The sequence below is a fragment of the Rutilus rutilus genome (assembly GCF_951802725.1).
Source record: "Rutilus rutilus genome assembly, chromosome: 10".
Lineage (NCBI taxonomy): Eukaryota > Metazoa > Chordata > Actinopteri > Cypriniformes > Leuciscidae > Rutilus > Rutilus rutilus.
This window is the reverse complement of record NC_140215.1, coordinates 22,591,710-22,619,182: the sequence shown is the minus strand read 5'-3', so window position 1 is coordinate 22,619,182 and position 27,473 is coordinate 22,591,710. Positions and strand designations below refer to the sequence as shown.

General features: G+C 37.0%; 1 protein-coding gene across 1 annotated transcript in view; it reads right to left on the bottom strand.

The window, feature by feature from the left end:
- Positions 1 to 27,473, bottom strand: part of asic4a (acid-sensing (proton-gated) ion channel family member 4a) — a 111,177-nt gene that overhangs the window by 14,188 nt on the left and 69,516 nt on the right. The window contains exon 2 of the mRNA XM_084420298.1: positions 204 to 348. Coding sequence (XP_084276424.1) covers positions 204 to 348 — 145 coding nt within the window. The remainder of the gene's footprint in view (positions 1 to 203; positions 349 to 27,473) is intronic.

Here is a 27,473-nt window from a genome sequence, read left to right as displayed (position 1 = left end):
AGGCAATATGAATTGGAACACAAGATAAGCCTCACATATCCCCCTATCAATACAAATGGGAAAAACAACATCACAAATAAACCTTGAATTTAAACATGTTTATCTTAACAGCTTGTGCAGACACACTTCTGAGAAGCAGAAAATATGGGATGACTTTGCAACTTTCGGATCAGAAATCATCTCTGTGTGGCATTATAACTCACTTGTCTCTTTCCAGATAGGCAGATATTCATCCTGCTGGATATCCAACATAATCTCCAGCCCGTTTCCCATCCCTCCTTGCTTTGTCTTCCTGGAGGTTGATTTGTTGCCATTGAAAGTATAGCATTTCCCATATCTTGTGTAGACCTATGAAAAAACACAAATGATTAATTAAAAATGTCATACTCTGGCATCGGGAAGGCCATAACAACACACAAGTTACAATCTTTGGAAGCCATAACCTTTGTTTTTATAAGATGTAATACTTTAAAATGAACCTTTTGATCCTTAAAAGAGATGCCTTTTTAAGATGTTTATGATTAATTGGGGAAAGTGTGATGCTTTTCCAGCTCATATGAAAAGCCAAATCAGACATTAATTAAAAGTTGTACAATGTATCACTCTGACAGTAGGCATTTGTATTTGGTGGCATAACAAACAATGTTTTCTCTGTCTCATTCCTGTCATATTCATTCTGAAGAGAGGTGAGACAGTTCTACAATCCATACTACATTAGCATGCAATGCGTTTGTTCCTCAAACAAGAGGAAAATGAATAGTCCACATCCTCAGAAACATATCTGCCTCCAAAATGAAATCATCACATAAAAATAATTGCTCCACGCGGGTAATATTGATAAGAGTAGACTAGATCAAAAGCAATAACTTTTGAAATTGGACTTAATATTCTTCCATAAACCACAACCACTAAATAAATAAATAAATAAATAAATAAATAAAAAGCAAGCAATTTGTTATTTATAGTTCCTGTCTCTCTTCAAGCAAAAGTGACAAAAAGACTATTATTCAGGTACAATGCATCCTGACGCACAGGACTCAGTAATGAAATACTCAAGAATAAAAGACAAAACCACTGACAAATAAATGTCAGGAGAGAATGGATCAACTAAAAGCACAGGTGGATGAAGAAGAACTCTTAGTGGGTGTCTAGTACCTCAAAATACAGGAAAAAACACAGACACAATAAAACATTTTCATGAAATAAGTTCTCTTCACATCAGTCCTGGGAGCCCAATTCTTTCTGACCTTTACTTCTTAACGTTTTCAGTTCCAATCTTTAGCTGACATGCCAAATCGAAACACTACCATAAATAGAAACAAAGCTTGATTTGTTGGATTAACTGAAAGCACAAACAAAGAAATGTTAGAAAGACTCTTGGCAAAAGTCCAGTACAGCTCTGGTCTCCTGCATATGTTGTATTTTGGATGCTGGTCCCAGCATGGGATGAAATTAAAATGAAAAGTCTGTCCTCATTTATTCAACCTCATATCATTCCAAACTGTATGGCTTTCTCTTACGAAGCATTTAGCAGAATGTCTGAGCCACTGTTGTCTATTTAAAATGGATAGTTTAAGTTGAAGAAGCAACATTACTGAAATTTAAATAAAAATAAATTGAAGCAATAGAAATATAAAAATAATAAAAAATAATAATAAAAATGACAAAAGCACACAAAGTTACTAAAACTTAAACTAGAATTAAATGGAGTGCCTATTTACACCAAGTGAAAATAGCCCACTTTTTAGAGGTTATTTACACTTACTCCAGTACCTACCCAGCATAAACCAACCTACAAAGAAATTCATGCTGGTTTAAGACAATCTTTTCATCAGAGTGACTGCCAATTAAAAATATTTTTATAAATCAACCAAATTTCTCCATCAGCGAGGCTTGTTCCGATGAAAAGGACATCACACTTGTATGTAACACATAGCTGTTCATTTAGCAGCCTGCATGTGGAGTCTGATATCAGCTGGCTCCGTGCTGAATCAAAGCAGGGTTCTCCGAGCAATATGGGCGTGCAGTAATTGCCAGCTGCAGCTGTGGACGCCTCACACCACACAGCTGTAATTAAGGCTGGAGACAGCCAGTGTATTCACAAGCAGATGCTGGTCAAACGGGATACAAGAGAACGGATATAAACATCATTTTACATAATCAGACTGCAAACAGAAAACACACAAACACCTCCATAGCCGTACTGTTTAGCTCATATAAAGTGATACACAAATGTGTCAGATACATTGATGCAACATGATTAAGTAAAGCACTCTATTTTATCATATATTGTATAATCCAATGAAAGAACATTTAAAAAGGTAAAAATGTTAAATATGGCATTTAAAGTAGTCATATTAGTCAGCATCAAAGCCAGAATTTCAGCATGATGGTGTGCAAACTGCCTTTTTGAGTGACATGAGGTGTGAGAAGGGGCAGTGGAGGAGACAGAGGTCCAGCAACAATCAATTCAGTCCTGTTTATTGACATGTTTAAGTTTCCATTGCTGCTCTAATCCGGTCCGATAGAAAACCAAAGGGACTGCAGAAAGAAAAGACCTCTCATTTCACAATTTTGCTCTGAAACTTCAACTTTCAGGGGACGGTCCACTTTGTTCACAAATGATTTTTTCTTTTTTCTTGTAGGGCAATGGAAGCTTTCCCATCATGCAGCAGTGGAAATGTCTGCTGGCACAGTCTCCTCTGCCTCATTTCTCTGCTTTAGAGCCCAGTGCCCAGAGCGCCTCTGATTGATGGACCATTTTCTCTTGTAACATCTTGCCCAAAGTCAGCAAAGGTAAACAGTCCAACATTTGTCTGTTCCCAGAAACAGCCATCCAGCCTAGTGTGTTACTACATCCTCCAGGTGCACAACTGCCACTGTCTGATGAGTTATGGGCATTCAGATTATTGTTATATTTTTTAAATGTAAATCTAAATATTTTTGTCAAAAGAAGTATATGGGCCCTATTTTAACGATCTGAAACGCAAGTATCAAGCGCGAAACGCAAGTAACTTTGTGGGCGGGTCTTGGGCGCTGTTGCTATTATACCGGCGGGATAAATGACTCTTGCGCCCGACGCAAAACTAAAATGGGTTGGTCTGAAGTAGCTTCATTATTCATAGGTGTGGTTTGGGCGTAACGTGAAATAAACCAATCAGAGCGTCATCTCACATTCCCTTTAAGGGCAGGCACGCTGGTTCCATGGCGGTTTGCTATTATAACGGCGGATTTGCCAGGCGCACGCCAGGAGCGGTTCACAGCCGAGGAGACCGACGTTCTCGTCAGGGCCGTAAAACACAGAGAAGTGACGTTGGGGATGGAGAAACACACCCAAATTAACTTCGGTTAAACAGGCGTATGATCATTTGGGTTAATGTGTAAGCTAGATGTATGCTTTTATAATAAACTGTCTATCTATCTATCTATCTATCTATCTATCTATCTATCTATCTATCTATCTATCTATCTATCTATCTATCTATCTATCTATCTATCGTAATAATGTATGATTTGCAAAAATGAAAACTGATGTTTCTGTGTAGATGAGAGAATCAAATTGTATGCGCGTTGTGCACACGCTATTGATTATGGCCAAGCATGCGCCCTTAAAATAGCATATGAATAACATGCGCCACTGACTTTAAACTAGTTTTTTTTGGTCAGTGGCGGAATTGTTTTCTAAACCTGTAAAATAGCATGAGGGAACGTTTGCGCCGGAACACGCCTCCTCTTTGCGCTGAACCGCCTCCGGGAGCGCAAGTGCATTTGCTAGTCTACCGACGTGCGTCTGTGGAGGGAAAAGTCCGCCGTGCGCGGGTGCAAAATAGGAAGGATACATGCGTCTGTCTACAAAGTCAATTGCGCTGGGTGCAAGATAGGGCCCTATGTCTATTAGATCCCATAGAGCACAAACAATTATATTCTATTTTTATTTTTCTGGCCAAAATATATCTTTTAAATATGCTAAATATCTGGTGTAAACAGTGCTGCTTAAAGGTGCAGTAAGCAATTTCTGTTGATATTTGAAATCAACCCAAACAAACACACCTCTCCCTTCATTTCGCCACCCCCAAAATGCATGAACACGCAATGCAAGAGCTGAAGCGATGCAAAATAATGCTTCGTGAAAAATAAAGCAAAGACAATGAACGAAACAAACAAAAAAGGAAGAGATCTGGACCGACAATATGTTGCTGTCTGAGAACGAAGCTATCTGTCTGGAGCAGAAAAAAAAGAAAATGTGCCAAGAACAAAGTAGTTATGTATTTTTTGTAACATTTTAAATTATTATTTAATCTTGACAAACGAATAAATTCATCAAAAAACAAAAACAACAACAACAACAACAACAACACAATACTCCATTCCAGACAACCCGATTCAATATTGATCAACTTTGTTTCATTAGAAATGCCCCATGGTGAAATGTAATTTTCAGCTTGTGTGTAATGTCAAAATGTTCTTGTGTGTGGTTTAATTTAAACACATTCCTGTTCAGTCATGCAAGCTGTCCTGTGAGTGCTTTAGAAACAATTCCCTGAGAAATATCGATGTGTTTTCATATGTTTACTTAAGCTTTCTTTGGTAAACTATATTCATCACACTTTAGTTTTGTAAGAAAATCACACATTTGGAAAATCATTTCAGCTGTGTGTTATACTTTTTCTGACAGATTGTTTCAGAGCGATAATTTTATAAAGCACTTATTTAGCTGTCAATAAAAATTTGGATTGATTTTACTTTATTTTATTTCTGGCAGTTTTTATAGAGTTTTCCCTTTACATATTTATATACTTTTTTTCATAAAGTGCAATTTGTTGCACCTTGCATAGAGAATACCATTCCTATTATACTAAAATTTATTGAAATTCAACTCACTGTATAATGTCCGTTGGCATTGACAATGAAACTGTTCTGAAGGGGGGTGGGGGGGTGGGGGGGGGGGGGTTTAATTAAAAAATAAAAATTAAAAATTAAAAATTAAAAAAATGTAAAATTATAATTTTTAAGCAGTTTTATTTTTGGTCAAATAAATACAATCTTGGTGAGATTAAGAGACTACTTTCAAAAACATTTTTAAAAAAAGCTTAAAGGTTGTATCAGCGATTTCAGGCCCAAACATAAATGATCACATTCATGCTACATTCGGCATGCTTATGGGGTGGGCAGCTAGCGGATCGTTAGGAAAGATTAGATGAATGTGATCATTTATGTTTGGGCCTGAAATCGCTGATACAACCTTTAAAGGCAGGGTCGGCAGTTTTTTTCTAAAAAAAAAATTCACATTTTTTTTAAACTTTATTTATATAGGCCTACCAATACATAATTAAAATGTAAGTACTCTGAAAAAGAGAGTATAAAAATCGAGTGTCTGTAGTCCTCTCAGGGCGCAATAAACACAGCTACTTATTCCATTCACTCCCATCCCCTCCCTTCTGGGCTCCTTCCAAAGCCACGCTCCCAAAACACATGAACGCGCGATACCGACCGCTCAGCTGCCAGCTGGAGGACGCGTTTACCAGCGCCGAGCGGAGAGGAGTGCAGTGCATGTAGTGACATCATGTCAGAATCACTTGTAATAAAATATCTAACTATCATTATGAATATAAACAATTAACATGGCTGTTAGTACTCACTATCAAGCTAGCATATCGATACTGGTATTGACTGGTATACATATTTGATTCGGTAACGAGCTAGTAACATAAGGCAAAGCTAAAAACAGGTTGCATTGATACACATTTTCCCATTACCATCAGTTACACTGTGATGAAGGTGAATTTCGTGTAAGATTCATAACATATACGGTGTTTTGCATGTAAGAGCTTCCACGATGAAAGCACTGTTGGCTCTGATGAGGACTAACGTTACACTCAGGTGACAAGTAGCCTACCTTTCTACCTTACTAGTTCCTTTTTTTGCCTTCGCTGACTGTATATGCAGGTACTGGGAATTTTGACTGCTCTTTCTCTGCCATAATTGTGATTCTTCCTAGCTTCCGTGCCTCTTCCTCTCCTCGAGTCAAACGGGTGTGCGCATGTGGGCAGCTCCTGTAGCAGCAGGGGTGGTAGCCATGGTAGCGAGGGAGAGTGACAGTCACCCAGCAAATCATTTAATTTGTTCCGAATTGAAATAAGTAGCTGTGTTTATTGCGCCCTGAGAGGACTACAGACACTCGATTTTTATACTCTCTTTTTCAGAGTACTTACATTTTAATTATGTATTGGTATATAAAGAAAGTTTAAACAAAAAAATCCAACCTTTAAGGACACCAATTTTCTTTGTGAATGAATAATGTATCGTAAATAAATAAATGTTCTTCCTTAAAATACATGGTGCATAAGTGAGTACACCCCTATGTTAAATTCCCATAGAGGCAGGCAGTATTTTTAAGTTTTTTTTTTTTGTTTTTTTTTATAGCCTTCACCATACCTAGAGATTGGCATGGTTTTATTTCAGTTAGCCTAAAAGCTAGTTTGATTTGCATTGAGAGATGATCTTATGGAAAGTACCCCATGCCAATCTCTAGGTATGGTGAAGGCTATGTGATGATGTGGGGCTATTTTAATTCCAAAGGCCAAGGGAACTTTATCAGGATGCATAGTATCCTAATTTTTTTTTTTTTTTAAATACTTAAAAATAAAAATCTGCCTGCCTCTATGTGAATTTAACATAGGGGTGTACTCACTTATGCACCATGTATTTTAAGGAAGAACATTTATTTATTTACAATACATTATTCATTCACAAAGAAAATTGGTGTCCTTAAAGGTTGGATTTTTCCTAATTTTTTAAATTAAGGCATTAAGTTCAATTTCCAAAATATGATTTTTTATTCCTCTTTTTAGTCAACTTTAGCATGGGTGTATTCACTTATGCATTGCACTGTATATATGGATTGAAACTGATCTAAAAATCCTTTATATAGATCAGTGGATTGAAAGAATTTGTTCTTCCCAAACGTAAATATATCATTACAAAACACATGCTTGTATAAGTACAGAATGACAATTTTTGACAAATTTCCATCTAAAGCTAATCTGAATGTAATGAATTTGCTGAAATTGCAGTCTGTTCAGAGGTGAGGAGTATAATTTTGTTGTGACAAACATACAATATTTGCTTACCTTTGAAACCATTTCACAGTGAACCACTAACCCACAAGCTTTCAGTTGCAACCTTTGTTGTAGAAACGCCTGACTGCAGAGCATTTGCATAAATCTTCCCTTTTCACTAACATCCAACTTAATTGGGCTTAATGTCTGGCCATTAACTGTCCTCAGCTACTATTTCCCCTCTAAATTGCTTTGTTTCTTTCCCCTTCCACTCAGTTTGATGTGCCTTTACTGTCTTTCTCTTCCTGCACTGAATTTCTGCACAAAGATGAAGTAAAACCCAAAGCCTCTCATTTATGGCAGGCATCTGACAGATTCCACTCTCGGCTGTTCTTCAATTATCCAGGGAAGCTACATGAGAACTTCAGTTTCTTAACATGCAGGATGTGAGTTGGTGGACAGACTCTGAGTATAAATTCAGCTCTGGTGTTTGAAGGATTTGAGCTAACTGCCTCATAAGAAATTTGTAAGGATCAGAGTGCTTTAGAGTGTAAAATGTATCAGTCATTTCCTGGTCATAAAAAATGTGGTGCTTTGATTGACAATATGGTGATTTAACCATTAACCCAAGAGATATATCTGAAAGTTACAGTACTATTGCTGACTGAATTTCAATGTTAAATTAGTAGAATTGAAAAAAGAATTTTTCCAAAAGCATTTTTATTCAACTATGTTCGCAAGTTTCATCATTAGCAACATGGTTCAACAATTTTGTGTTTCTGGAAACCCACTCTTGAGAAGTGGTTGAGCATAGTTTCTTGTTAGTATATCATGGACTTAAATAGAGTCTATATTGATAGTGTATATCATGTTCTTGGGCAAAATATTAAGCTAACATGCAGAACAATCTATATCTTTCATTATAGGCCTACTATAATTAATTTGTTTTTACAACTTTTAGTTTGTCAGTAGAATAAAAAACACAATTTTTTAAGAATGTGTAGAATTGAAATAATCCAAGATATTTGAAACGAACAAAGACATTTGCTTGACTGTTTTTCTATCCCCTCTTTCTACCACAAAGACCATTTGGAGTTCCCAAAGACACAGTTAGTGATCAAGGCCTGTAGGCCAATATATGTGTACTTTGGGGGTCTATGAATTGTCACACCTTTAGTACTGTGGGGGAAGTGTAATAATCTGATTGGTCAATTTGATTGTCTCAAATCTGGGTTTTAGTCACATGGTCAGGAAAGGATAGAAGAAGATTGAAACTGTTGCTCTGTCTTTTTGGCGCTCTGGCTCTCTTATTCTCTGGGTCCCTTTCTTGGGGCTCTCTCTCTTTACCTCCTCTTTCCTCTCTCTCTCTCTCTCTCTCTCTCTTGGTAACATCAGGTAACATCTTTCATATATGCTGGGTACAATTATGGTATAAGTTATCATCATCTCATACATCTATTTTGTAACTATTTTTGTCATTAAACCTTTTCAACTACAACTAATGTGTTAAATAGTTTTGATTTGGTATTGACTTTGAAGTGCTACATATTGCAATACAATATTGTCACTCTCTATAGCAACGCTCTCCCACATATTAAGCTATTGTAACTGTGCTTATTTCTGTCGTAAGTAGCAGTGGGTGGAATAGACAAGAAATGTACAGTTTTCTACCATCTTGCTAATAACATTTCTTTAGTCATTCGGCAGTCTTGCAGCTTGAACCAGGAAATCCACCCTTACAAATGTGTGTGTTCTTGTACCCGGGTGAACTCCGAAATATGACGTAGGAGGAAACCTGCGATTGAATTAAACATCTGGTAGTAGTCCCATGGGACTAAATTTTTTTAATTTTTTTTTATGTGCACGGATAAATAATTTATAATACATACTGCAATATCCCATATATTTATATAAAAGAGAATTGTCCATTTTGATATCATTGCAGTGATATCAAAATGGACAATTCTCTTTTATATAAATATATGGGATATTGCAGTATGTATTATAAATTATTTATCCGTGCACATAAAAAAAAAAAAAATACAAATAAACATTTAATCAATGTGCCCTCATAACCTTAAATCAAAATAACTCCCCCTCCCTCTTGCTCAGCGACATTTCTTGTGTTTACTGGTGTGATGCCACTCACAATAGCAAACCACTTATCCCATAAAGTCCTGATGGACAAAATCAAGTCCCGCCTTACATTTGTTCTTGTTTGAGAAGCTGTTACACTTGGATATACGTCACAATAGGGAAGAAAAGAAGATCGAAACTTATATTTCATGCTGACTTTGATCAGAGATCAAACACACCCCTGAGCAGCAGTTGTTCATTTATTCAGTAGTTTAGAACGGGTATACTGTAAATGTTTTCCCACAAATAAACAGAAACAGAAAACAGAGGTCATGACTCTTATATTTACCAAAACCAAAACTGTATGGTCTTGCTACAATGGATTCATGCGAGGCTATACCTTAAAAATTAGCTGAAAACTAGATGTTTTAGGCAGCTACAACACTAGTGCAGAAAACTCGAATTGCAATTGATTTTGACATTAACATGTCAATACATTAAAGAAATGCATAGCAGATATAAATATTGTGTGAAATAGTCTTATTATTATGTTATGTCTTAAAATACTGCCTCTATAGGCAGCTCACTAGGTTTTAGAAGAGAGCGCTAGTCTTTCTTTTACCTTACATATCAAAATCTTCAGAGTAAACGGTGGAGACTTTTAAACAGTCAGACTAAACAGTTGAGCCAGAAAGTGCCGTACAGCATTACGCTCCATTAGTTCAGCTCTCGTGGGCACCCGCTCAACTCTGCATCTACGGTATCTCTTTGGCAGGCTATCAAACACGTTATATTTATTGTATAAATTCTTAACTTCATTAAACAACTGACTGGCAGTATCTTTTCCTAAGCAGCTTATCCCTCATGCACACCATGCAGAAAAAATGGGCCATGTCTCGAGGACTCATCGACACCGTTTTACACTTGTTCTGAGAGGATTATCACAGTTCTTTATCTTTCTGCATCAATCTGAGGTGGAAATGCTCACAGATCCGACACAATCTGACACTCACATAGGACACGTCAACACAAAAGTATGTCCCTCTCCAGTGAGAAGAGCCTCTCTCTTGTGATTGTTCATAAGCTGAAAAATACATCAAGTAATCACAGTAAAGAGGTCTATCAGTCAAACATTACAAGGTCTAAGGGAGCATGGGAGTGTATAATAATATAATAATATAATGGAGAAATCCCTACAAGATAGCATCAAAGCTTTCCATTACAATGCTATAAACTGAGAATACTGGCATTAAAGGAATATTTCGGGTTAAAACAAGCTATTGAAAGCATCTGTGGCATGCTGTTCTCAATCGTTGCACAGTTTGTGAAAATAAAAATCATGCACTTACAATGCATAACATGCTTTTATGTAATCTTTAGGTAAATACAAATGCCAAGCAAATGCTTTTGGTTCATATAGCTAGCAGGTATGCCTATGGTAGATTTAGATGTGTGGATGTGTTTGACTCCTGCACTCTTCTTCAAGGTGGGATGTCACCATGGCTTATTCTCAAACTGTTGCTGTCCTCCTCAACACTATCACTCAGACCTCCAGAGAGACTGAAAAGCGAAGCGGATGAAACGGCTGAAGCATCCCTCTGTGCTGCCGCACCATTAAAAGGCACATAGCCTACTGATAATCTCAAGGGACCCCGAGGTAAGCTTCCTTCCTCTGTCTACATGTTGGAACATGCCAGTTTGCAACAGAACTGCGGATGGCCGCAACTCTCCTGACCCCGACCACAAATATAAACTAAAGTACCTCTCTCTCTGAACTCTAGAGAGAAACATACACTACTGTTCAAAAGTTTGGGGTCAATAAGCCTTTTTTAAGAATAATTTTCTTCAGCAAGGACGCAAACTGATTAAAAATGACAGTAAAACCCTTTTTAATGTAACAAAACATTTCTGTATCACATAAATGCTGTTCTTTTCAACCTTTTATTCATCAAAGAATCCTGAAAAAAATTTAAAATTATAATAAATGTTAATTGAGCACCAAATCAGCATATTAGAATTATTTCTGAAGGATCATGTGACACTGAAAACTGGAGTAATGATGCTGAAAATTCAGCTTTACCATCGCAGGAATATATTACATTTTGAATAATATTAAAATAGAAATATTCCACAATATTACTGTTTTTACTGTATTTCAAGTCAAATATATGCAGCCGTGGTGAGCAGAAGTGGCGTCCTGCAAAAACATAAAAAAAATGTATGACCCCAGACTTTTAAATGGTCATATATATTAGTTGTATATACTGAATAAAAGTAAAGGAGTTCCACTAGGAAGGAGTTTGAGCTCCACAATGTTAAAAGCAACCATTACAAAAAAATCATTTATACCTGCATCTATTAATATTTTAAATTGTGAGATATAGTAATTGTTATGAATTCTTTTTAAAGTTTTTCCCTTCATAATGTTGTTGTGTGTTGTATGTTGTGTACTATAATGCAGCTTTGAGTCCAAGACAAATTTCCTGAAAAAGGACAATAAAGTATATCTCTAACTTTAACTCTCTAAAGGGTTATCCATTTCACGTAGACCTCTTTTTTTTTCTTTTTTTTTCAGCTTTTTCCAAATATTACAGACTATGAGTATTGAATATTGTACTGCTATCACATATGTCATCTGTTTACTGTAGACACAGTGCTGCACTACATATTTTTGAGAACTGATGATACACTCTCTGCCTGAGGGTGGTCAGATAAACTATTTTACTTGATAGCCTGAACCGGAGCTCAGCTGAGAGGGGAAATTTGCAGCTGCGGCTTGTGTGGCTCTGCAGACCTTCAGAATTAATATTTTTTTTATTAACCGTCTGCCATATGGGCCATGTTTGGATTCACTTGTCTCCTTTTCTCCACATACTTTACCACTCAGTGATTGTTGACCGTCTCTGCAAATAAGCAAACGTGTAGTCGAGCTGTCGAGCCTATGTTTTTGAGACGTACTTTGTTTCCTTCAGTTTTAATTACCTTTCTTATTAACATAAGCCTGCATTTTACCTGCTTTCAATTTCTAACTAAGGCTCAAACAAATACCAATCCAGTCTGACACTACAGAACAGCTGTTTCACTCGCTCCTCATCTGTGATCGCTGAGATTTAGCTGAAAAGGAAAGCCAAATAACATCCTTAGGTGCTATCAGCATGACACCTTATTCATATTAAAATGGTAGGAAAATATAAGTGAATTAAGTACCCTGGATGTTCATACAGCCTCTGGATACAGACAGCATGCCAACACTACAAACAGGTTTGAGATGTTTTAAAAGTGCCCAGAGTGCAAAGTATGTGCGACAGTGTAATGAAAGTCGCTTCTCTCATGTAAATAAGACATGCAACACTTGATTTATTCACAAGGTGGTGCAATAGCCACAAAATAACATAATGTATAAACAAAACAAATAAATAAATACAATAAAGCATTTGGGATCTGAAAAGTCCAGGTCAAAAGTGGTTTGAGCACACTACAATGTAATCAAAGAAAATGGAAAACGTGAAAGTTTGACTTGATGTGACAAATATCAGCCTGTCCTTCCAGAGCTTTCACAACTCCATTATGGGACTTTGCCTGCATTTCTCTCTATCTTCTAACAGAAGAGATGTATCAGAACTGCTGGTGTGCTATTAGTGGTGTGGAGCAGGGCCATCCTCGCAGATGTTCGGCATGTGGACTCCATGCTTGCCAAATTGGGATCACAAGATGGCAAGGTACTCCAGCAAGGCCACTCCGGCTCCCCAGCATCAGGGCCAAATGGATGGTCAATACTCTCCTTCCATAAAGAGCAACTAATAAGCTTAGCTTTCTCAAATACACGTCTAAAAAGTTTCACACTGCTGACTTGCAGCTGCTTGATTTGCAAGTTTATCTGGCAAACATGTCTTAGATCGTTTTTTTCCTCATTCCCTGCTGAATGAGTGACAGATGTTTTTCGGATGCATTGTATGGCAAAAGTACAAGATTCAACATCAGAGCCTCTTACAAGCTTTCAAATGATTCCTGGAGTCCTAAGCATAGCAGACAAATGGAAGAGGAATAGACATTTGAAATATGTTTATGTTCTGTCTTGTATTTTTCTTTCTTTCTTTCTATTTCTATACAAATAATATATATGAAATAATATCCAGCTGGAGTGGTGCATTTTCTCCACTCAATTTTGTATTTGGAGTCAGTAAGATATTTTGTTTGTTTGTTTGTTTGTTTGTTTGTTTGTTTGTTTTGAAAGAAATTGTATTAAGTAATGATGCATTAAATTGGATGGAAAAATTCAATTGAATTTCAAATCAATTTTAAATGAAAAATCATCACAGTTTCCACAAAAATATTAAGCAGCACAACTGTTTTCAGCATTGATAATAATAATAAAAGCAGATCCGAATATTAGAATGATTCCTAAAGGATCATGTGACACTGAAGACTGGAGACTGAAAATTCAGCTTTACCATCACAGAAATAAATTACATTTTAAAATATATTCAAATAGAAATGAGTTATTTTAAATTGTAACAATATTTCACAATATTACTGCTTTGATCAAACAAATGCAGCCTTAAGAGAATAGCTTTAAGCAGATAAGCACATTTAAAATGCACAACCTTTCTTTCCTGCGACAACAGAACAGAAATATTGATGGCTTATCTTGGACTACACATTTTTTTTTTCCAATCAAAGGCTCTTGTGATTGTTAAGGAAGTTTGTTTCAGCCTCAGAGTAAAAAAAAAAAAAAGTTAATTATGAGAAAGTTTAAGATAAGAAACTAAATAAATAAATAAATAAAGACTTTTGCTAGATACAAAGACATTATTGTGAGTTGTAAAGTCACAATGAATTGATATGTACCCTTTGTGTTTCAATAGGAAATACAACAAAGGATGGAACACGTCTCTTGTTAGGTAGATATTTAAAAGGAATGCAAGCAGAAAAAAAGACTGTGTTTTTGTGTCGACAAAAATGAAGGTGAATACCAATCTCCTCCCATTTACCACTGTAAAAACAGTCTCTCTTCCAGTCTAATTCATGCGTTATTAACATGCGTCAATAGCGCTGAACTATTCCTAGCCAAGAGGGTGTCAAATAATGTGCATCTGAAAAAAATTGCCTGTTGCTTGGCATTTGCATTCGGCGCAAACATCATTTGAATTTTTCATTTTCTAAAGGTTCTTTATGATTTTGCATATGCAGTCGCAATGACTCGTGCTGGTTAGCCCTGATTCCACCTGTGCGCTGTGCAATCTAGAGGGGTATAAGTGACACGGATGCCCTCGCTGATAACTTAAACCCCATTCTTAGAATTATTTTTTACCTTCATACACTGACATGAGAGGGAAGTTAATTGATTGATTCACCTTATGAGCCCCAGGCGGTCCTGAGCTGAGCGAGCTGAGCAACATGCTTCAATATCTTCCCCTTCATTTGGACTGAATGAAATTAAGATTTTGTTCAATTAATCTGATGCGCCACTCAAATTCATAATGGAGCTGTGAACTCCGAGCAGGGTGAGAGTCAGAGTCATGTTGAATTCCAGAGAGTTTGATCTTGTTTTGATTATTTTTTCAATCAAATCTCAAGGTCGTGAAACAGGGGACCAGAGAAATGGAAATATATCCCCCGGTACCCACCACGGCAGATGACAGATTTTGCAAAGCTGAACCTAATCACAGCAGAATACAAAACATTGCATTTCATCACTGAATGCATTAACAATTCCCAATAGCACACATTATATATGTAAACAGCAAAGCGTGTTGGCGGTGAGATATGAAAATGCTGCGAGTTAATTCTTTGATATGGTAATCTTGATACACAGGTCCATTACATGTAAATAGTGAGGGCATGAATTTGTAAGTCAAAGGGATTTTGTCATTTAAAAAAAATGTTTAACTGTATCAATTAGTCTCTGGCGAATTTCTTTTTGGTAATAACCTGAATCTATTTCGACTGGCGAATAAACAAAGGACAGGGGTCTGGATATCCATAAAAATTTGATTTAGAATGCGAGACGAAATAAATTATCAAGCTGTCAGACAGAAGCGAGCTCTTCTCTCTCTCACTGTCTATCTCTGTCTCTTGATGTGGACATACTGTCCTGTAAAAGGGGAGATGACAGAATTTTATGTGACTGTTTGGTGCCTGAGATGAAGGAACATAATTAATCATGGTCTAGAGGTCTAGTATGGCATTCAATTCAGGGTTTAATGAATCAGCTTTAGTGTCCTTAAGGTCACCTTGCATGTTTTAACATTTGCTATTATTTACCTCACTCTTGTTTTTATATTTTCAAGTTTTCATTTTACCTTTAGTTTAAGTTTTAGTCATTGTATTATGCTTCTGTCATTTTCATCCGTTTTTTTTTTTTATATTTAACTTTAATTTAAATTTTAGTTTAAATCAGTAAAGAAAACTATTTTTAATAGTTTTAGTTAACAATAACAAGACTGGTGGTAATATTAAAAAGCATCCCTAACAATAAAAATAAAAATAAAATAACGCAATTAGAAACACTGAAACTAAACTAAAATATATTTGATATATTTTACACTTTGGCAGCACAAATATATGAAACAAAAATGTAAAAAAAAATATAATAGAAAAAGGTAAAAGGTTTGAAAACAACACTGAAAATCATAGATTGTCATGGCATCCCTGAGGTGAAATGCACAGCAATCAATCTACCCCAATGAATCTTCAAGGTCTATAGGCTACACCTTGAGGTTTACACACACAGTGCACATTTTAAGAGGGTATGCACCTTTATTGATGTGCGTGCATGTGTGTGTGTGTGTGTGTGTGTGTGTGTATTTTGTGGTTGGAGTTGGAGTTGGTTGTGGGGGACAGTGAATATATAGATCAATGAGTTTAGCTTCCCTGAGTTGCTCTTTGTCTGGTGGTAATGCTTTGTGCAGAGGTGGCAACTCCAGGGGGTTTAAGTCAGACTTCTTATACTGATGTCCAGGAGTTTGTGCTGAACTATAGGAATGCCTGTGCAAGAGCTAGAAGATTTCTCAAGCAGCCATGTCCACCTCCTCTAGCCCACCACCAGCAGCCACCCTCTGGTTTACTTGATGGGTCATTTTTAAACACAGCAGGGCCCGAAAAACACCAGCGAGACTGCGGTTTCTTCATCTATCATTCATTCACTTCTCTGTTTCAACTATAAATCTTAAACCTCCTTACTGACACTTTAAAGTTTATCTTAATTATTATATATCTGTTATCACCTCCAATATATGTATATTTTAAGTTCTGGTCTTAAATTAAACGGATAAAATGCTAAATTGGATACCATGCAAAATTCTAATTCACCAAACAACAGAATGTGTAATGCATATTTTAAGGTTTTCTTTATGGCTTTTCTTTTTTGCACTGTTAATATCATCAAACAAAATTGAGGTTTTCTTGACTAAAATGATGCCATTTCGCCAAGTGTAAAATTAAGGAATTTAAAATGAGAAAATAGTGAACAAATTGTCAAAAGACAAAACCTATGAAAAAAAATTCAAATTAAGAGGACTGTCTAAAAATGCACAAAAGTTCAATTTAATGCTCATAGTGGCAATAGATTAAAAAAATATTTCTTTTTAAAGCATATTATCATGAACTGCACAATAAACCAACCCTTACACCTTTCATTGTAAAAACCACAGAAAGAGTTGCATCAGTCTTGCTCAAAATTTAAATGAAGTTTGACCCTTCAAGGGAAATCTCCAGATAGAAAATTAACAGGTGTGTGCCAGTTTCTTTCCTCTTTTGTATGTCTTGAAGTTCTCTATTGGATTTCAAAGAATGTGAGTAGTAAATTGGACAAAGATATTGGACAGCCTGAACCCTTGTGGCTCCATTGTCCACTGTAGAAACAGGAAAACCTGAACAGAATTTCAGTCATGAATCTCATTATCACCCCAGAACATATATAGCATTATCCAAACCACATGCGTCACCCACTGACAAAGCTGATTCTTTTAAGGAGTTTTCATTTTGGCAATTTACACTGGATGCAACAGATTGTGATTTGCTGTTAGTAAGGAAGATTTCCTTCCCAGCCCACACAGAATGTACACCGTATCTGTTCAAGTGTGCTGCTCATTTCTCGGTGACCTATAACCCCACACATTAGCTCTGAGTGTACGATACTTCATAAAGAGATCAACAAACTCACCCTTTCAAAATCCCAGTTTAATTAAAACTCAGTCTGTCATACAGTAATTCAAGGTCTCCTTTATTAAAAAATATATATAATGATGGGGGGAAAAAATGAAAAAGTCTCCTCTCCAGAGAGTCCTCCAGTCAGTGGGAAACAGTTCGCAACAATACAGCTTAATTTCCCATGAGACCTTGGGCATAGCAAGTATTTAACAATGGGAGGGACAAGCCCATAGTGTGTAAGCAAAAGGTAAGGTCTTTTTCCACCCCAACATCACCTGAGAGCCATCTCAGTATTTTACTGCAGGATTGCACTTTTAATGACACCTGACCATAAAAAAAACTCTTTGGTACAATACAAACCATGTCCCAACTCCCAACTAATAAGACCCTTTTGTGTTGGGGCACAGAGTACAAAATCAATCTGTTCTGCCTTCTAGAACATGCACAGTGTGCAAATATGCTAATGCACGTGTGGAATCACCTCCACAGTACACAGGACCAACCCCTACGTGGTCAGAGTAAATATAACCTTTATGTGGGAAAAATGAGACACATGTTTGGCGAAACGGGTTCCTTGTGAATGCATAAACTATGCAAGCAAGGCTTTGCACCTCAAGCACAATGGATCCTTTGAAGAGCTTTGCAGTCAGAGCCTGACTGAGATTTGGTGCTGAGGAATAGATTCCACTGGTACTACTCCACTTCTGTACGCAAAGGCAGCATGCAGAACAAACTGTTAGAGAAAAAAATATATAAATATATGAGTATACTTTGTATTGTGGGTGGTATTGTTCCCTCAATCTCCTCTACCAGAGGCTTAAGAGCTTCAAGACTTGGCACTGCGCTGTTCTTTGGATTGTGGATCTCGTTGTTTTTCCATGGAATTTGTAGAAGACGTTCCTAAAGCTGTGGTTTCGAAGTCACCTTGACATACTCTTTCTAACGCTTCATTCAGTAACTGGTATCTCCAGTTTCTCATATATCATCTATTCAATGTTACTGCCAGATGGGACCAGCACATCTTTCATCTATGTCCTGCTACTGTCTATGATCACTATGTTGGTTTGGTTTGCTAGTACTTGCTTGTGACTGGATGTTGAAGTCCCACCGGATCTCGGGCTTGTCATTTTGGACATTTCGGCACTGACGTATGCCAGGGAGTTGTTTGTGTTGTTCACTGTATTTGTTGTTGCCACCTGCATCTATCTTCCCATTGTAAGGTGTTTGATGGTCTCTAGGGCTTTCTTGCACAGGCTGGGGTCTTTTGTGGTGTTGTAGACCCCTGTCACTATTGATTTGGTTCTGAGCGCTCATGATTAGTGCCTCTGCGCTTTCCCAGTTAGGCCATTTCTTGTAACAGAAGGAATTTTCCAGAGTCAGTTGTTATCTAGGTCATGCCATGGCATGTCCTGTGCTCCCATCTCCTACAAGTCTTTATTAAATACATTCATTGGCATTACGAATTACTAGATAGATGCAGAAGAGAAATTCTTCTGTAGATTTTTTCAGTGACTCTTTCTGCAAGTTACATTGATAAGCCAGTTGATTGAATGAATCATTTGATCCATTCACTAAACGGATTCATTCAAAAACACTGATTCATTAAAAACGACTGTCTTTACTAGTGTCATTTGAATTATTCACTCAACTGATTTGTTCAACAATACTGACTCATTCAGGGTCCCAAATGGCACACTCCATATGCACTTTCGTCTTGTGGACTTACAATGTCTGTCGCGTACGCGTGTCCGTTACAGAAAGTCGAGTTAAACTGTAAGGTGGCCCATTTGTCATTTTAGGTTTCAGAAGGGTGCTCGCAAGCGCCCCCTTTGGGGTCGATGTGCCCTTTTGCCGAGCCTGCACAAGAGAGCTCTGCAGCAGACTTCTTCCTAACAGTTAAAGCGGCGTTACGTCACAAAAGTGCGGACTCGTCGGAAGACTTTGAGTGTATACGGTGCCATTTGGGACGGGCCAAAGTGAGTCATTTGAATCCTTTCTTGAACCAAGTTGTTTAAAAACACTGATTTATTCAAGAACACATCTACATCGTGTTGCTCATAAACACACTGTTGTTGATTCTTATTTTACTTTGTTTGAAATTTCTTCTTTTTTTTTTTTTGGGTGGAGCAACAAAGACAAATTAATTGTCAATAATGTATCTAAAAGTTACTCATGTTAGTAAGTTACTCAATATAAATTTGTATTATTTGTTGTGTGTAATAGCAATTTCTCATCACATCGGTCCGAATATCAAACACAACAGCATTCTTGCTTTTAATGCTTGAATTTGCATTATGCTAAAATCATTTAATGCTAAAATCAGTGACGTCACAGGAACATTGCGACCAGGTGACCGGCGTGGGCCAATGGGACGTAACTAAGAAAGTGAACGTAAAAGAGAAAGACTCGGGGAAAGAAAAAAACATTAACAACGCAAGGACGTAACAGTATTTATTTGGTAAAAAATATGCCGTTTTCTCCTAAACAATCTGATTCTTTTTTAATAAAGAAAGATAAAATAAAAATACAAAACAAATCACACAAAGTGTGGCATCTGACATTCAGACTGGCTTTCATAACAGCTCAAGTAACAGCTGAAGTGCTGTGATCTTCTCAATGTAAATGTAGCGTACAGAAAGCTAAATATTCCGTAACTAATCTAGTTCAACCTGTACAATGACTGAATCTTGAATGTGCTCTATAGAGAAAATGAACTAATGCTCAAGGGAAGAGGGTTATTTAGGGTTATGCTCAGATTTGAAATCCATCTTCACTCGAAAAACATCTGGTTAGATAGAACACCAAGCTGAATGCAATATCGGCCTTTCAGGAGAAATATTGTTTTACTCACAGCGGCTAGAGCTCTTTGTTTGATGCATGTATTTCATGAAGACCGTTTGACTCCTCTGGGCCTTACGTTGCTGTAGAACAGAGTGGTCAATTATGAAGGGCCCCAGCCTGGTGCATTTCTTATTAATGCGTGGAAGCAAATATCATACTAAATCGATCTTACAAGACTTGTGTCAAATGCAGACATGTTCCATAGATAGAGCTGATTGAAGAATTCATGTGGGGATTAAGGTCTGAGATGAGTGAATGATATGTATACAAGCTGAAATTCATGCAATTCACAGAGGAAAGCTTAGCCGTTCCAAATCTTTGCTTTTCATTCAGCTAGTGTTCTGACTAAGGCTTTCTATTCTATTGACAAACAGCACATACAGAATACGATTTCATGCAATTCACCCACTCAGTATGGATCTTTTTGAGGAGATCAGGGGATTAAGGCAATAACTTGCAAGAAAAAAAAGCGGATGATCTTACACTGCAAAACATCGCAAAATAAAAATATTTTTCTTAGGAAGAACTTGGGAGGTTCAACTTTTACTTGAGCAATGGGATGTTCCTCTTCGGTAGTGGAAAAATACAAAAACAAGCAGTGAATGAAAAGTTGATGGCAAAATTAAGTCAATTCAAATATGTATTTTACCCAAAAGTACAAAACAACATTTTACTCCCACTTAATCTGGTCTGTCAGTATATATCCCACTATTTTTCCCTATTTTTAACGGTGTTGCTTTGTACTTTAGCTTTTAGACAGTTGCATATTTAATTCATCCCCTCTACTGCTCCACGAGCCATTCACATGCAGACCGATGTCTTTGGCAACAGCATCACAACTCACACAGGTCTTTGAATGTTTTGTGCAAATATATTGTGCCCTGCATTCAGTTGTGCTTCTTTCAGCTGTTTTTGAACACAAGAACATATCATATATACACCCTTAGAAATGCTTCTGACCTGGGTTAGATGAACCTGAATATGTGAGCTTGCCTAATCATTGAGCGAACAAGTCATCCACAAAACCCACATATGCGTTTCCCAAAGCCAACTATGAGTGCAAGTTCCGTTGTTACCAATAGAGTTCAACTGAACGTACGACCATAGTTGGCTAACGCTACTTTTGGGAAATGCACATCAGGTCGATTTTGATATTATGTTGGTTTTATACATCCCTAGCATTGGGTAAATTACAATGCTTAAACAAATAATAAACCCTGAAGTATTAGCTTGTATGTTTAGTCGTTGGCAGATAATGTCTTAATCTATGTGTAATACACTGCATGCTGTTAGCGATGACATCAATAGGTTCTTATAGGACATTCTAATCCTTAAATATCCAGTGGGGCATTCTTTTATCCCTCCAGTTTGTTCCTCACTGCTGTGTGCTGAGTGGCAATAGAGTGGACGTCTCACTCCCATCAGCTGTAAAGAGGGATTAAGTGATAGATTTAGAGCCATAGCCTCTACAAGACCAGCCAGAGGATCTGGAGCGAAACAAGACAAGACCAGTTTTGTATTGAGAGTCCATTGACATTTACGAAAACAACATAAAGCCCAATAAAAATAGGTAGTGAGGGGGAAAAATGCTACTGTATTAACAAAAATGTCACAAGTTATTTGTAAGGTAAAAAAAAAAATATGCTTTTATTCAAGTCAGAAATATAATTTAATTTGACTGAAACAATCTGACTAAAATAGTTTACGAAGATCAAATTAATTTGATGGATTAAAGCAAAAGGAAATTGTTTCTTGAGGTAACAATTGCACCAATCTTGCAGTAAATCAAACTGGTAGATGAAAGCCATCTGTTATACTTAATGCTGACATTTTTTAGTTGTGAATATGTAAAATGATTCACTGGGTGGGGAACTACTCCTGTGCATCTGAATACATGACAGTCTGGTGGAGGATGGGAATAAGCAAAGCATCTGTCTTTAATTCCTGCCCCCAGTAGAACTAATATCTGTATATTTACTGTTAATATAAATGCCTGTCACACCTTGGTTAAGATGAGGGTAAGAATATACCCTCACATATCATACCCTCAGAAGTTGAATTATAGATGTACAATAACCGTCTTGTACCTTGAAAATTACAAGCACAGTAGTTAGACTACTACATTAATTGTTCAGGATTACTATTAATTGCATGTATATGAATATACAATATATATTCATATATATATTAATATACATGCAATTAATAGTAATCCTGAACAAGTAATGTTGTACTCTAACTACTGTGCTTGTAATGTTCAAGGTACAAGACGGTTATTGTACATCTATAATTCAGCTTCTCCACAGCTGGGATTTTACAGTTTCCGTTAAACCGTAATGTGGAACATTTCTCAAGAAAAACATGAGGTGAGTGGGTTGAGATATTGTTGGGGAGAAAAAAAAAAAAGGCAAAATGTATCTAAAAATTTCATTTCTCTGAGTGTTCTCCGTAATGGACAGAGGATGATGAAAAGGTAGGTTTTTCCTAGATGGATGTGGCTTGAGTTGGGCATTACAACCCACTCAGTTTGCATCAGTAATCCTCTTAGGAGCACTTATGCCACATTAGCCCTGTTTTCAGCCCAGGAAACCCAGCACACCAGCACCTCCATTTCCCTTCTATTTTAGGACACCCAAAAAATGGGCAGACAAATAAAAGAGCATAAGTGACGTTGAATTATCTGCGTGCGACTCAACATAGAACTAACGTCAGATCTGAGGAGAGAGATGGCATATAATTTAATAGAAAAGCACAAAGCCTCTGCAGATCGCATTCAAAACTACTCCGAGCCTGCAAATTTGCAAGCAAGTCACGACCCCGGCGAGCCCTAAGTGCAATTTCTACGTCAAATCTTGCTCGCCTGCTTGTGTGTCTCTCCGTCACAGGCAATCCAAATTCCCCCATCAGCTGGGTGGCAGAAAACACGATCCCTGACAACTTTTCACATCAGCCAGGGATTAAGGAAGAGGGGTTTACGCTGGCCTTGCCAAAATCAGGGATAACATTTTTTGATTCAGCAATTTAAACTAATTTCAAGGCTGGCTCCGCAGCAATTTTCTGGATCAATGGAATGTCATAGTTGGCTTGGTCACCAGCCCTCTTATCGCAGGTGGCTCCAAGAGAACGTGCCTATGCTAATAGTTGACGCTTGGATGGTGGAGTGTGGTGTATTTAGCACATCACAAATTGTCCTGATTCGAAGAGGCAGACATTTTTTATAAATGATGTTGAAAAAAAATATATATATTACTTGAGAGTTTATTGCAGCAAATAGCTTGAGTCGTTTTCACCGAAACATGTTAAAAAGGAATGCTAAACGCAGCTGTGATCTGGTTTTCAGTTTCTTTGATTGCCGTTTTGAAACTAATTACATATTAACATTACAGCATAATTTTGCAGAATTAAACTGTCAGTTAAATTGCTAATGTAGCCCACAAGCTGCTCTGAAAATGTCCAAGTGATTCCCTCATTAAACTATAAGAATTGAGAAGCTATGTGAGTCACAAGCCCCTTTCACACAGAGATTCCGGAAAATACACGGATAAAATGACACGGGATTTGACCCGGGTTCGTTTGATTTTAGTTCATTCACACTGCCAGTGATTTTCCGGAATCAGAGAGTGCGTTCACACACAACCCGTAAAAATCCCATAAAGACACGTGACAGACGTGACATGTAATGTCTCAGCAGTGTCTTAAGTTTGCTTATGAGCTGCGATTTCTCTCTTGAGAAACCACACTTGTGCATGTTTTGCTCTGATTCGATCATAAACTTGCGCATTTACGTACCGTTTCACAGCTGGCGAACGATCCCGGCTTCAGCGTCATCGATGTGATGTAACATTAGCCCCTTTCACACAGAGATTCCGGAAAATACACGGATAAAGTGACCCGGGATTTGACCCGGGTTCATTTGATTTTGGTTCATTCACACTGCCAGTGATTTTCCGGAATCAGAGAGCGCGTTCACACACAACCCGTGTATGTCCCGGAAAGACACGTGACATCGATGTGACTTGTAATGTCTCAGCAGCGTCTTCAGTTTGCTTATGAGCTGCGATTTCTCTCTCGAGAAACCACGCTTGTGCATTTATTTCTCTGATTCGATCATAAAATTGTGCATTTCGTACCGTTTCACAGCTGGCGAACGATCCCGGCTTCAGCGTCATCACTACGACACGGCATTATTACGGCTTTTGTTCACATAGCGCACGTCCCGGGACTGAACACGGCAATGTTACTAGGTCCACAACCCGGCATAGATCCCGGCATTAAACCCGGGTCGTGTTTGCGTTCACACAGAAGGCGTTCCGGCAATTTGCCGGCAATTTCCCGGGTTCAATGCGCTGTGTGAAAGGGGCTATTGTAACCTAGTAACATTGCCGTGTTCAGTCCCGGAACGCGCGCTGTGTGAACAATGTTGTTCACACAGCGCGCGTTCCGGGACTGAACACGGCAATGTTACTAGGTCCCCAACCCGGCATCGATGCCGGCATCATTCCCGGGTCGTGTTTGCGTTCAAACAGAAGGCGTTCTGGCAATTTCCCGGCAATTTGCCGGGATCATCGCGCTGTGTGAAAGGGGCTACAAAGTCTTGACTGATGAAAGCAAAAGTAATGCAGAGTAAAATGGGGGAAACGACTTGTCTATAGAAATGATGGCCATATTATCATATATACATTATAAAATGCATATGAAGACTTCAGATGCAAAAGCCTCTAAGTGCCATCTGATATTTTCTTCTAGAATGATCATTTTTATCAAGCTTGTATGTTTATGTTCAGTTAATTCACTTTAATGGCAATGAATATTACCTATTAATTGTCATTAAAGTGAAATTATTGAACCTAAATATACGAGCTTGATAAAAATGCACATTTTAGAAGAAAATTTCAGATGGCACTTAGAGGCTTTTGCATCTGAACTCTTCATATATAAATAGTAAAATATTAAATGACGTAAAGTAAATAATGCTGAAAAGAAAACCATAACCAATTATGTACTTGATTATTGTAGTTGTTGAGTTTACTTAGTATAATATTTAATAAGTCATATTTTTAATAAGTGTCTAATGCTTCTCAGTTCTATTCAAATATAGGCTACATGAATCAAATAAACACAAATAAGTTTATGGTTCAGGTAGCACACACAAAATTAATATACTTATTTTCATATATGCTTTCATCATTGTTTGATTGAAGAATGTTTTTTTTTTTTTTGCTGCTGCATTTGCCCTCTTCACTGGGTCTTGAATTTAATCATTGTTAGACCATTTGCCAGTTTTATTTACACTGTTGTTTAGTCACAACATTTTGTAAATCATTTTCTTATGAATTTAGGCCTTGCTTGTTCCTAATTAAAATGTTCCATTAGTTAACTGTTATTAGTTAATACTCATTGTATTGAAAAAAACTAAACAAAATTGTGAATAGATATATTTTAGATATATTCTATGTAAAAAGATACATTTTAAATAAAAAAATTTGTTACAAAGAATAGAATGATAAAATAAAATAAAAAAACGACAGAAGAATGATAACAGCCAGTATTTTGCGAACTATCCCTTTAAGCATAAAAACGAAAATCCCTTTAAGCATAAAAACTTTCTCATCATTTACTCACACTCCTGTTTTCCAAACTTCTATCAGTTTCTTTCTTCAGTAGGACAACATTTTTTTTTCCTTTTTCTGGGTGAACTATCCCTATTATGCTATTTTAAAAGTTCCAATAGGTTTACATGCATCCAATATAATATAATATAATATAATATAATATAATATAATATAATATAATATAATATAATATAATATAATATAATATAATATAATATAATATAATATAATATAATATACAGTATATTTTGCATGTCACCTCATTTGTCATCAGCTGCTTTTCCACCATCAGAATGGTTCCTAGACAGCAACATAGTGTCTGCCCAGATCCGGTATAATGCTGAAAACAGCATCTTCACGACACTGACAACATGAAGCAAACTCTTCCAGGCCTCAGCTACAACTGCAGTGTTTGCGGCCAGGTCAAAGTAGATGTAGTTTGCAGCAGTCGCAGGCAGCTGATGAAGACCATAGGCATTATACAAATATGTTGCACTGTGACGTAGGAATGTAACAGGAAGTGCTGACGTCTTGTTTGTTTCGGCAGTTCAGAATTTGATTCTTTCTTTTAGGAGACAATAACTTTCTTTCTCCTGCACTTTGAGCTTTAGAACTTTGCAGACCGTTTACATTCACAAACAGCTATGTTACACAATTCATGGAAGGAAAAATATTCGAAAAAGCATAAGGCCCCTTAGTTTTAGCTCATTTCATTGCTGTGTAGTCACACCAAACACAGTATGCCATCTCTTCATGACAGCAGACCACCTCAGGCTACTTCATAAACTGAACTATGTAAATAACAATAACTTCATTTCAGTGAATTCACTTCAGATAACATTTTGCATATAGCAGACATGAGAGTGAATATTTTTTTTTTAAAAGGGCAGTCAGACTCTTTGGTTAAGCGTATGGCAGAGAGCCTTGAGGCTAATAATAAATAAATAAAATAAATATCTACAAATCATTTCAGTCGAGTGGCTTCAGGGTGGCACTGCTGAGGACAGTGTTATAACATTCTCAATTTACTGGAGCTGCCGGCACCTTCATTACATTGAACACGAATAACTCAAATGTGCGTTGGAATCCTCAAAGTTATTGCATTTTGTGAATATGGAAAAGAAAATAGATATCACTATTGTAATTCAGTAAATGTATCATTTTAGACACATCCAATGTCCAGTGCTTCTGCTTGAAGTCAGTTTTTCCTTTGAAGTTTAAAACAAGAACAGGCCTTTTTTAGTTCTTAGTAGGCCTATAGATGTACCACTTGTGGGGCCCCTTTTAATTATTATAATATTTGATTATATTTACACTGTACTATTATCCTTTGTAATTGTTAATAAAAATGTTCATGTTAGTTCACACTTCACAGTGCGTTAAAGTCGACATGAAACGGAAATTGTCATAGTCTTTACTTGCGTATTATGACATCATGACTGCATATCTTAATGAAACGGGCCTTGATTTTGTCCATCAGGAATAGATTGGATTGTTGTTATTATTAAATGCTATTGCTACGATCTCATGTGAGTGACAGGTCGTCCCACTCTCGCAGCAGTAAACACATCATCAATTGTTAATTGTTAGTTGATGTTAACTAGTATAGTAATAAATGAAACTTTACTGTGTGTAATATGTTTACACTAATCGAAAGTGATGTATTTTCTGTTTAAAATCCAAGTTATCCTGTGTTAAAACGCATCATTATGCCCATCACGACATATTTTTAAAT